Genomic DNA, 12373 nt, shown 5'->3' on the forward strand with positions numbered 1-12373 from the left:
TTTTTTTGGATTTATTCAGCATCAGTTCCAAGATAGTTCTTGTAGCAGCCCTCATCTCATAGTATTGTGGATACTATGTTATTACCTCTGCCCCCGTTACCTCATAATCAATCCGTGATGAGAAGAGGTCGCTCCATTTCATGATTTCAAGCGCCGTTTCCTTCTAGCGACTCAATACGGTAATATTTTACGACTTAGTGAGTAATTTCTTTAGTTCAGTGAAATCTTCCAAAGCGTTTTTCACCAGAAACAAATCCTCATGAACAGTTTTATTTTGGTACCAGAAAATCTACCATCTGAGTAGAGGGCTTAGGAGCCAACCAATCACTGGATGACTCAGATGTTCCCGATTAGTGTTACCACTTGTGGAACGCTAAACGTTTTTCGACACATTAGTTAAAGAGTTATTGATTGAAGATAAGGTACTGCAAGGAGAGCTGAAGAATTTAATCGTGTTTTTTTTCCAGCCATAAATCCTGCCTTATTAGTAGATACTGCACTAGTAAGAAAACCATCAAGGCCAAGCATCTTTCCGTGGTATCTTTCTTCAAATAAGAAACTCTGCCTCTTCGGAATTAGTGAACGCTTCTCCTGAATCGATCGATACAAACATGAATTCACCAAGTGTAAAATACACGAACAAAAAGAAGGCAGTTAGGAACACAATTAAGATGAGAACCCATTCATGCGCGGTACGTCGACTCCAAAGGGTACCCATCTCATAAATTTGATCAGATTTTTCTTCGACGTAGTTCTGAGCGAAGCGAAGCATCTGTCTTAAGGCCAGCAGTGATAGACTGTTCACGTGTGGATTGAGCTCGGTCTCCCATTCGTAGTTTTTGATTGGAAAGATCTTATTGGTTGGTAGGCTACGAAGGTTCTTGCTGATCATGCGCACTTTGTTTTGGATTCGCTGGCTGTGGAAGACATGGAGTAGGTTTTCACGAGTCTGAGTACAGGCCAGGTCTATCTTGGTAAACAGTACTACTAACGGGATTCCTAGAATAAAGTACGTACGTAGTTTAGATTCTAAGTCAGCTGCTGCTGTCAAGTCAGCAGTTGATTAGGGGAGAACACCATTGAATCAGCTGCTGATTGGTGGAGAACACCATTGAGTCAGCTGCTGATTGGTGGAGAACACCATTGAGTCAGCTGCTGATTGGTGGAGAACACCATTGAATCAGCTGCTGATTGGTGGAGAACACCATTGAGTCAGCTGCTGATTGGTGGAGAACACCATTGAGTCAGCTGCTGATTGGTGGAGAACACCATTGAATCAGCTGCTGATTGGTGGAGAACACCATTGAATCAGCTGCTGATTGGTGGAGAACACCATTGAATCAATAGCTGATTGGTGGAGAATAACATAGAATCAGCAGCTGATTGGTGATACTTACGTCTAGCATTGAGTGCGTCCTGTAGCATTTGGTATTTTTGCCACATTTCTTCAGTCAAGTTATCAACAGTAGAGGAATCCATCACTATGGCAACGCAGTGAGCCCTCTGGGAATAACTGGGTGATTCAATAAACCCTGGACTATCAGGAGTGATGCGCTCGTAAGGATTGAACTGGAGACGGAATGAATTTTGATAAATATATAGTATGCGAAAATCGGCCCAGAGATTATAAACTCGAATAATCAATACTGGCAAGACGTTTAAGAAAATTACGCTCAAGTTGAGGAGTCATATCTACTCCAGATATGAGGAACTGATTTATACGGTCCATAATGAATATACCTGATAAAATTAGTCATATTTAAACTGATCGTCGAGTGAGACCATATCCCACATGTAGAGCCCTTAGATAGGGTTAAAGACGAACTACAGGAGCTAGCCATCCCCCGGCGGGGCAGCCAGCTTGTTGCACATCCTACAATAACTTACCTTGAATCTGTTAGGGATGTTGCCGTCTACCAGATAGAGAAGCTCCGCTACAGTCAATCCATCCTTTTCCTGTAATCCAGCAGTATCGCAGATTTTCCACTTGAAGGGTTTTCCATATGGTGTTGACGTGATGTCATAAGTGCGGAACTGGTTTGAGAAAAAAACAATGTTTTTATACAGTGTTCTAAGGTTCTTTGATCATTTGCATAGAAAAGTGCCGAGTTAAATCAAGAAAGAAAATGCGACGACTATAACACATGTGACTAGAGTTTGTTAGAGGGTTTTCTCCAGTTTTCATCCCTCCGAAAAACCTAACGCGGTAAACTGCAATTCGATTAGTGAGTTGACCGTGGCCTCGATTAGCCCAGATGTTCTTTCAAAGTATCGATGAAGATTTGAAGGAAGGTTTTGTGAGAGAGACTCTTGCTTGGGACGTATCTCATTCTCTTGACTATTATTTCTTTATTTCGTTCTTTACTAATGATGTTCACCCTAAATTTAATACGTATGTAACTCAAACTAAGAGTATCGTTCTTACGATCATAGGGTCGAATGAAAAAGGTCTCGACATTTGTTTTACTCCTAATTACCCACCATGGTAGTCACACTGTGGGCAGCATTATGACCAGTAATAGCATGACTGGTAACATAACCACGGAAGATCGAGTTGATGGTGTTGAAGAAGCTTGATTTGCCTGATCCAACCTGGCCGATCAGAAGCAGTCGAAACTCTGAGATATCAAGACTTTTTGAGGTTAATGGCTTGATGTTGGTCACTTCCTCCACGAGCTTAGTCGATAACCTGTGCCAACCAAAATGATAAATGAGATAAAAAAGTTGATTAAAATCAGCAACATTCTACTACATTCCTGTTAGGTCTCTCCCTCGATTCGAGGGTATTTCTTTGGCTATCATCCCTCTGCAAAGCCTTACACGCTAACTTTTCTACTCAAAATGCGAGAGTTATGCCGGCGCGCCCTGACTAAGAATGAACTCAAAGGTTATTCTGCATGAAATCTAGATGATTTGTTTTCTAATTTGAATTAGATTATCAGATTGAGATGCCCAAAAAGTTTAACAAAACAAAGACGTTCTCTATTGAAGGAGGAAACTTTTATTGCGCAGCCAATGAAATCATCCGAACTACATGCTATATGCTGATTGGTTACTTGAGACGAACTGCGCCTTTTCGCTGAAAAAGAATTTGATTGATGAAGCTAAAATGAGAATCATCCAAAATTGACCGGATCGAGGCGCGAGAAGTAATTGTCGCATTGTCGCTTTGTCAGCGCAGCTTTTTCATTACCTCAAATTATCATCCATTTCAGATATCCAGTGGATGTTATCAGAGTAGCTAGGGTACTTTCGATAACCGGAATTCTCCCGGGAATTGATCGATATACCACCAGAGATGAATCCTTGCTTGCTCTAATCAGACCAGTTAGAATAGTGAGTAACTCTAATTAAGATTAATTAAATTTTGACGTCATTTATTGCTAATTATCCCCGGGATAATGAAATCAATTAATCTTAATGGTCACGAATTTTTCTGAGTCTGAAAAAGCGCATAACTTAGCAAATGCAATGACTTTGAAACAGTACTTCACACGGCACTTTCAGAGCTGGTGCGCATGATATGACTGCTCGGCCAATGAGAATGCTCGGAAAAAGTTACGTCACGGTCACCGGTCACGTCACGTCACGTCACGCATGTCATACAAATACTTCGCTTTGTTTTCATACACTGTACCGTGCCGTGCCAATTTATGACCATCTTCTGCGACTGCATGTCATGTGCGTGTGCCTTATTATTATTTACATTCCTCTAGAAGACTGTTCTTGACTGATTAACCCATTAAAAAGCGTCACTTCTTTTACTTATCATTTTCATCATCGAATAACAAGCTTCTTGTTCATATATTTGATGATAGAATATTGAGATAAAATATGCAACGTTTGAAAAATAATTTATCATCATTGTATTTATTATATTATTTGATGCGCATGGCATAACCAACTTCTTTTCTATTATTGCTCCGGCAATAGAAAAGCATGCATTGAGATATATATATCTCATTAACAAAAAAAACAAAAAAACAAAAAAACAAAAAAACAAAAAAACAAAAAACAAAACAAACAAAAAACAAACAAACAAACAAACAAACAAAAAACAAAACAAAACAAAACAAAAGAGGAAAAAAAATCAAAAAAAAAAAAAATCAAAAATCAAAACAAAACAAAACAAAAACAAACAAAGAAACAAACAAAAAAAACAAAAAAAAAAACAAAAAAAAAATTAGTCATTTTCAAACCAATGTATTTTCATTCCAAGACTTCAGTATTCTATCTTTATTGTCATTACTATACGTTCCAGTTTCGTATTGAAAAAAGATTTAAACTGATTTAATATCGTTAAAAATAAGGAAAGTTCTCTAGAAGGTTTCGTAATGAGTTTCACATTTTTTTTAAAACTGTAATTGCAAACTGATTCATATTTTTTCAAGGTATTTTTCACTCGAGGTTTTTTAACGGAAAATTAAACTGTCGATATAATCTTATTCGTAATCATCGTTCTCCTCGCCTTCATGGGAACCAGATCCTGAGAAAGCCAACATTTCCATGACTTTATCAGAGAAAAAGAATAAGACCAGGATAAGAACAAACAAAACAACAACAAATATAATAAAGAAGGGCTGACGGAAGTTCAGATATTTTCTTATAACACCAGGGTCAAATTGATCGGCCTTCTCTTCAATGTGGTCCTGCGCAAAACGAAGCATCTGTCTCAAGGCCAGCAGTGATAAACTGTTGACATGCGTATTAAGATCGGTCTCCCATTCGTAATTCTTGATTGGAAAGATCTTATTGGTTGGCAAGCCCTGGAACTTCTTGCTGATCATGCGCACTGTGTTTTGTATTCGCTGGCTGTGGAAGACATGGAGTAAGTTTTCACGAGTCTGAGTGCAGGCCAGGTCTATTTTGGTCAACAGTACGACTAACGGGATTCCTAAAACACAACAAAAAGATTATTCAAAAGAACATTAAAGAGCATTCATAGTGTATTTCAGTTTAGAGTTCTTCGTTGTTCATGATCGGAGTCTCAGAACATTTGACCAAAAATCAATTCATGGATTTGAGGTGATATAATTTCTACCGAAGTAAACTCACCAGTTCTCAAAATATTCTTATCTCAAAAACTTCTGTGTGTTATATATGTCGCTGATAGGGGGATTTCAACCTTTTTGTGATACTTACGTCTAGCGTTGAGTGCGTCTTGCAGTAGCTGGTATTTCTGCCACATCGATTCTGGCATTTTATCCACAGTTGATGAATCGATGACTAAAGTAACGCAGTGAGCCCTCTGGGAATGACTGGGTGACTCGATAAATCCTGGACTATCAGGAGTGATGCGCTCGTAAGGATTAAACTGGAGACAGAAATCGAACATTGAAATCATTAGCTTGTATGAGGTTGTTCTCTCTATCGACTAATGTGAACTGATGAACTGCCATTGCCAGTTTGCGCAATTTTGCCCGCTAAATTCGAACCTCCCAAGGAGCCCGTCTTTTAGGAGCTAAATGCTAACTTACCCTAAATCTGTTAGGAATGTTGCCGTCCACCAAATAGAGCAGCTCTGCTACAGTCAATCCATCCTTGGGCAGGAGTCCAGCAGTGTCGCAGATCTTCCATTTGAATGGTTTACCAAGCGGTGACGACATAACGTCATACGTGCGAAACTACAAATAGGATTGAAATAAATAATTTTTTTTAGGAACTTGTTATATGAAACTCACTGGTCTTAGTTTTCTCTCTCAAATGTATCATATACTACGTTTTAGGAACTGACAATGAGTAACGGTACTGAACTAGTTAGTACTGCGTGGGTGAATGTGTCTAATATCACAAGTAAACGTTTCGGACTTTAGTCGTTCGTCGTAGCAACAAAAAAGGGTAACACTTACCATGGTAGTAACACTATGATCAGCATTATGACCAGTCACAGCCTGACTAGTAACATAACCACGGAAGATCGAGTTGATGGTGTTGAAAAAGCTTGATTTGCCTGATCCAACCTCACCGATCAGAAGCAGTCGAAAGTCTGAGATACTAAGTGTGTTTGAGGTTAATGGCTTGATGTTACACACTTCTTGGAGCAGTTTACTTGGAAACCTGAAACGACAATGAAGTAACTTCAAGTCATGTCCAACTAAGGATTGTCTAACGGTTTTCCATCAATAAAAAAGCGATAGTTTTTTAACTCAAGGGCAGTCGTTTTTCAGGTCAAGAATGGACGATATCGGAAATGTCCACGCGAATGCAACAGTGTTGGGTGTGGCGCAAAAAAGTACAAAAAAAAATCGGACGAAACCAATGTAGGATTTTATCGGTTTTTGAAGTAAATCAGGTTAAAGGAATTGATCTGCTTTGGTTTCTTTTTTCTTCATTTGTTGTGATGTCCAAACACAGGGAACTAAGGTCAATCCATCTACGAAGCAAACTAACCATACCTTAAGTTTTCATCCATTTTCGTTCGTTGTGGATAAATGTGAATCAGAGAGAAGAATGGAATAACTGTTTTCCAGCTGACAGATGTGAAATAATATGCGAGAAATGCTCGTTCCAATCAGACCAATTAGAATCGAATTTTATATGGCCAAGGAGTAGGCTGTACTATGATGTCATTGATTTCTAATTAGAACTAAGCGCGCGCAGCCAGTGACATGGGTACGAATGAAATTGAAAATTAATTTGGTACATGTGGCGCGTTTTTCATGGCAAAATTTAAACATGGGTGGCGTAGCGGTGAGAGTGCTCGCCTCTCACCAATGCGACCCGGGTTCGAGTCCCTACGAGCTCGGTGTTGTATGTGAGTTGAGTTTGTTTGTTGGTTCTCTCCTGTGCTTCGAGGGTTTTCCGGGTTCTCCGGTTTTCCTCCCTCCGCAAAAACCAACTTCTAAATTCCAATTCGATCTTGGGCTTTCACCTACCTACTGTGGGTTCCGTTCGTGATTGTACCACTCTGTGATTACAGAGAAAAACTGATAGATTCAATCCATTCGAATGAAAAAGAAAATAACTTGAAAGCTTTAAAATTAGGAATTGATTTGACGAGAATTTTGACCGTCGTTTATAGCGATTGGTTCGTTCAAAGAAGAGTAATACCGACATGATGCTGCATAGGATTATGGAGCTGAATGAGGTCCAATCGCGAGGATGATATCAGTCTTCTTTTGGTAGTCGGACAAGCGTTTTTATGAAAAAAAAAAAAAAAAAAAAAATGCATAAGACACATAGGGATCTTACCATTTACGCGACGGTAAAACCGGATCGAAATTCTGGTTGGAAAACAAATGATACGTATCTTTCCATAATCCATGTATCAGCTACAGTATGCTGAGGTATGGACTGATGATACCATGACGGTATAGAGTTCCAGTAGAGTTGTGTTCTGATTGAGCGCTGTGATTGCGCTCGGTTGCCCGCGGCCGTGGTCCCTAGTGTGTGTGTCGTTCACATCAATTAACAAATGCAACTCTGTTACTCATTTTTAAAAATAATTATATTCATTGTGTGCTTTGATTGGTTCAACGGTTGTATGCCGTCATCTAGGGAACCGTAACCGTGCCGTGTGTCGTTACAGTTGAACAAAAATCAGCTCTTAAACACTTTAGTACGTACAGGCACTGCACTGTTTGATATTACTTTCCCGTATTTCCGTGACACTCACAGTCTACTCGATTTACCTACGTACCTACTGTTCTTATTGGCTTGTCTGGTATGTGTGACTTCCACCGACAGCAAGACTTTGAGTGTTAATTTACAACAAATTATAAAAACAAAAGACAAAAGTAAACATCTCTTGTGCTGTCAAGTCCACTGTTCAAAGTGAGTGCACAGATATAATACCTGCTCGGGGAGTAGTTTATCATACTTTATTCTCCTGTTGCATCACGTTTACGAATGTCCCAAACTCCACGCGGCTATAGGAAACTGGTAGACCAAGAAAAGCCGTCAGTGATTGCTCTAGTCAAAAAAGCAAGTTTTTTTTTTCAAGAAGAAATCATATTGTAAAACAGAATCGTGCTGCAACTGGTAAGTCCTGTCACTTTTAGCATATTTTTGACTGAAGTCTCTTATGTTGGTAAAAACGAAAAGGAATGATTAAAGAAGGCAAACTGTGCAATATCAAGTAGATAGAAAGCTGAGTACGGAAAGCCCATGGATTTGTATACGTAGTAGAAAACTAACTCTGTATGGATGGCAAGTCGCACGAGGTTCGCTTAGTGTCGGGCATATCGGGGCGACAATGGGATCTCTTGTTAACAGTGCAGATTACAGTCCCTCTGATCGGCTTGTATACAAGTTATCACAGCTCATTAAGCTGTAATCTTTAAATTGCTGGCAGTAGGCAAATGTGAGTCAAGTTAAACACGCCGCTCGAATCCATAGACTTAAGTTTATAGCAATCCTAGCCTTTAATTCTCATACTCTTACATAAGCTCTTTTCAATTTCTTTTAACCATTTATCCATTCATTTAAAGGAAAGAAATTTGTACTTTATGATATTTATGGTAGTTTTTAAAACTAATTAATAGAGAGTTCCAAGAGATGTGCCCTGTTTAGTTACAATGGAATGCGTTCACGTTAGTCCTTTTGTCTATCCATGACACCTTGGCGACACGTTTGTTTTGTCTCATGTCCTATTTATTCTTTCAGCGCCGCACTGAGTACAAGATGTCTCAAAATGAACACGATTCTGGCCTCCACATCCCTCGGGAAAAACTCTCCAAAGAAGACGTCACAGAGCGCGAGAGATCTCCCATTGAACACGCATTCTACGAGTCTTTTTTACTCCAGTCACGATCAGCGATAGAGAATCTTTACGCATCCAACATCTACTGGAGTCAGAAACACGCCAAAGAAGTGAAAGACCTGAATAGACAGAAGATGGTTGCCTTGACTTCAATGACAAAAGAACAAAAAGAAATGGCTAAAAGAATGCAAAAACTACAGGAAAAACAGGACCAGATTTTGGACGAAAAAATGAAACAGTATATGGATGCCAAGGTCAAGCGTGGTGGTCGGATCCGACCGCACTCTACGTCGGCAATGCCGAACCAAATGCGAAATCGGCCGACTCCACAACGACCGAAGTCGGCCTTTCTCAATCCTCTCGATCAGTCTTTGAGTCGATCTTCTCAATTATCGAAATCATCACAAAACCTTAGTGACTTGTCACGTTTAAGTGTGAATCAGAATGATTCAATATCGTTATCCAAATCATGTGAAGATCTCTCGAGGTTAGATTCTACATGTGGCAAGAAGAACAAAGTTATCCTCCCAGCCATCAAACCCAAGTCTAACTCGAGCTCGAATGAGAACTTATCAGACGACGATGATGATTCAGCATTCATTACAAAAATGCCAGGAGAACAAAAGGTAAAACAGAATCTGCTGTCAGCTCCCGTTGGGTTTAACCCTGAACGACGGAGGGGCTCATTACCGAGCGCTGAAGAACTCGACAGGCAGATAGATCTTGAGCGGAGAAGAGATACAAGTGAAAACGAACCACGTTCTCCAACACAAACAAAATGGGTTCCAAAGACCTTCATGCCACAAGGAAGAGCATTACCGCCGATTTGAACCAATCAGATTCATTGATGTAAAGTGTTCCACATAGTCGAAACTAATCAGAAGGGTTAATTTAACGACTGTGATGTCATTGGTATAAACCATTCAGATTAGTTGATGTAAAATGTTCCACATAGTCGAAACTAATCAGAAGGGTTAACGACTGTGATGTCATTGGTTCGTCTAAACCAATCAGATTAGTTGATGTAAAATGTTCCACATAGTCGAAACTAATCAGAAGGGTTAACAACAGTGTGATGTCATTGGTCCGTCTAAACCAATCGGATTAGTTGATGTAAAATTTTCAACATAGTCGGGTCCAATCAGAAGCGTAAATTGAACGCCGACTGCGATGTTATTGGTCCTTCTAAACCAATCAAAAAGATTCCCCAAATGGCCAACTCAGTACAGCGAGAAGAAAGTTCTTTTTTGGTGCTTTTCGTTGAAAAATATATAAGTATTGGTTAAAATATTTTTTTAATGTCTAACTTGTGAAAAGTATTGTTATTATCAGGTTCAATATCATCAATATGGAACAAAAATGTTGTAAAGACTATCCAAGCAAAAAGAAAATTCGTTTATGGTGGATATTACCTCATAAACTTATTTTTATAGAACAGTGTTTTTCTCCAGTAAGTCGCGTCCCTGAGTTAACCACCTCCTTGAGTTCATGTATTTTTCTAGGAAACCAAAGTGAATCGACTGCTAAGTGCCTCTTTTGTTGTATGCCAAGTTCCGAAAAACAAACTTTGCTATTCAATAAAACAGATTTTCTGTTTACCTACGGGTTTAACATAAAGTATCGCCCTAATAAGGACTTAAGATGCAACCAGAATCTTAAGTAATCCATGAATTTTAGGTATGCCAATAACACGCTTTTTAGGAGTGCGAGATAAACAACTTGAATAAACTTTCAGCCAAAAAAACTGAACACTATCAGGTGGAAAAAACTCTTTTCGTAATTACCAAAACCTTTCTTATCTTAGGCTGTAGATTTTAAAACTATATCAATACATTATTAAGGCTTCCTGGAGATAATGACTGTGTTGGAACAATAAGATACAATATTTTCTCTGTCTCCAAATAGCTGGAATTCAGTTACAAAGCTCTTGTAAGCTTACTTTAAGGTTAATAGCATGATGCCGTGAGCCGGATTAAAATGACATTGAACTTTTGACAAATCGTCCTTACTACGATCGCTTAGCAAGCAAATGAACGCGGGTAAGAAGCCAATAGCAGTTCGCCCATATGGTCTACTTTCACGGAGTATTAGCTTACTAGTAGATAGTGAATTGTACGAGGATTTTTGCTATTTAAAATTAATCCCTTGAGTCAATATTGCTTGCACACCGAGTGAAAGCCAAGAACTTCCGTCTCACTTTACTGCAGAAAACACTGTCGCAAAGTATCAAGAGCAGGAAGGAAGGAAGGAATCAGTTACAGTTGCTTCTTTTGTTCTCTCGCTGTCAAAGCCTTCGGGAAGTGTAAAGAATTAATTTTAGTATTTATCTCAGCCTGCTTTCAAGATCAGACGAGAGCCAAAAATAGTTGGAGCTGATGCTTTGTTGGAAGGCACGCAAAAAAGCCAAAAAGCTGTGAGATCTAGTATTGAAGACAAAGAGAAATAAGAGTTGCGACCATCGTTAGGACAACTTCTAGCTGAAACACGAACCAAAAACTGAAAATATATAGATGATAAAACTGATCATTTTACTGAATCAAAATGTCGAAAGAACCAAGAGAGGAATCCAACAAGGAAAGAGAACTTGCCGACGCTACTCTACACAAACGTAAACTACGTTCACCATGTGCTGATGCTCACTACGAGGCGTATATTCTTCGATCACGATGGACGGTTGGTAATCTATACGCATCTAATCTGTACCTGGGACACATACATGTGAAGTACGTCCAAGATATTGACAGGCAGCTCAAAACCTGGTTACACTTTAAAGAAAGAGATCAACAGAAGCTTGCAAAGAGAGTGCTAGAACTAGAGGCATTGAAAAAACAGTCTTTCGAAAAATCCATGAGATTCATCGATGAAGAATGTCCTACTAAAGAGGTAGGTCGTTCCGCGCATAAAATGATATCCCGACATATCAGCCTTGAAGCAGCAAAACAAGATAATCCAATGAATGCTCCTTTGCATGGACTGCATTACCACGGACAAACAAAGCAACTACCGGATGTTTTCCCGCCAAAACATCCACTAGGCACAGAAAAAGCGCGCTCGCGTCCCAAAGCAGCTGACGTCAGTCTAAATCCTTTAAAGTTGCTTTTGCCCAACCAATCAGGACAAAGAAGAACCAAGTCTGGATATGTTTACCAGAAAGGATCTATTGCTCCTATACATCAACAAGTGATGTCGGGAAGATTTTCATCTTTGTCATCAAGGTGGAACAGGAGGCGAACCTCCTTATCTGCCAACCCACGATTTGGTGGCGTCTCGCATGAAAAGGGCGGGGGGAAGAAACTGGTTCCTAAATGGGTACCACTTGCTTTTAGACTGTGAACAAGCCGTGACAGGCTTGTATTGATTTATTAGTATAAAACAAACAAGATCAAATACTAGTGTTTCTGGTTTAAGCCTTATTTAAGTAGTGGTAATCAAGTCAGCAACATCTTAGTCGGAGCTTGCAATTTCAGTTCATTTATAATAACTATTTATTTATTAAAGTGCAAATGAACCCTTCGACAATACTTTCAGTACTGGTTTTGCATAAAGTAAATAGTTGATTGGTGTAAAATATTTCTTGATTTGAGTGATGCGTCTCTAAGTTATGAAGGTTTATACTTCCAATATGCTAATAAGTGTGACGTCAGGTATAAGGTATTTGAGTGTTTTTGTTGT

At 39.2% G+C, this 12373-nt stretch overlaps 3 protein-coding genes across 3 annotated transcripts; 1 reads left to right on the forward strand and 2 right to left on the reverse strand.

Moving 5' to 3' along the window:
* Nucleotides 1-547: 547 nt before the first annotated feature.
* LOC116295728 (interferon-induced protein 44-like) lies at nt 548-3210 on the reverse strand. The gene is made up of 5 exons (XM_031703635.1): nt 3194-3210; nt 2482-2689; nt 1888-2034; nt 1398-1569; nt 548-999 (listed from the first exon to the last, which is right to left on the reverse strand). Exons 1-5 carry the CDS (start codon nt 3208-3210, stop codon nt 548-550), a joined length of 996 nt encoding a protein of 331 aa, XP_031559495.1.
* Nucleotides 3211-4397: 1187 nt separating this feature from the next.
* On the reverse strand, nt 4398-6412 carry LOC116292762 (interferon-induced protein 44-like). Its single transcript, XM_031700113.1, has 5 exons — nt 6396-6412; nt 5850-6105; nt 5478-5624; nt 5143-5314; nt 4398-4894 (listed from the first exon to the last, which is right to left on the reverse strand). The coding sequence occupies exons 1-5, from the start codon at nt 6410-6412 to the stop codon at nt 4443-4445; spliced, it is 1044 nt and encodes a 347-aa protein (XP_031555973.1). The 3' UTR covers nt 4398-4442.
* A 1263-nt stretch (nt 6413-7675) lies between these two features.
* On the forward strand, nt 7676-10299 carry LOC116295755 (uncharacterized). Its single transcript, XM_031703669.2, has 2 exons — nt 7676-7980; nt 8605-10299. Exon 2 carries the CDS (start codon nt 8623-8625, stop codon nt 9529-9531), a length of 909 nt encoding a protein of 302 aa, XP_031559529.1. The 5' UTR covers nt 7676-7980; nt 8605-8622; the 3' UTR covers nt 9532-10299.
* Nucleotides 10300-12373: the final 2074 nt, after the last annotated feature.

Source organism: Actinia tenebrosa, unplaced genomic scaffold (genome assembly GCF_029948245.1).
Source record: "Actinia tenebrosa isolate PJP-AT-01 unplaced genomic scaffold, QUT_ActTen_1.0 PGA_scaffold12__29_contigs__length_12842862, whole genome shotgun sequence".
NCBI lineage: Eukaryota > Metazoa > Cnidaria > Anthozoa > Actiniaria > Actiniidae > Actinia > Actinia tenebrosa.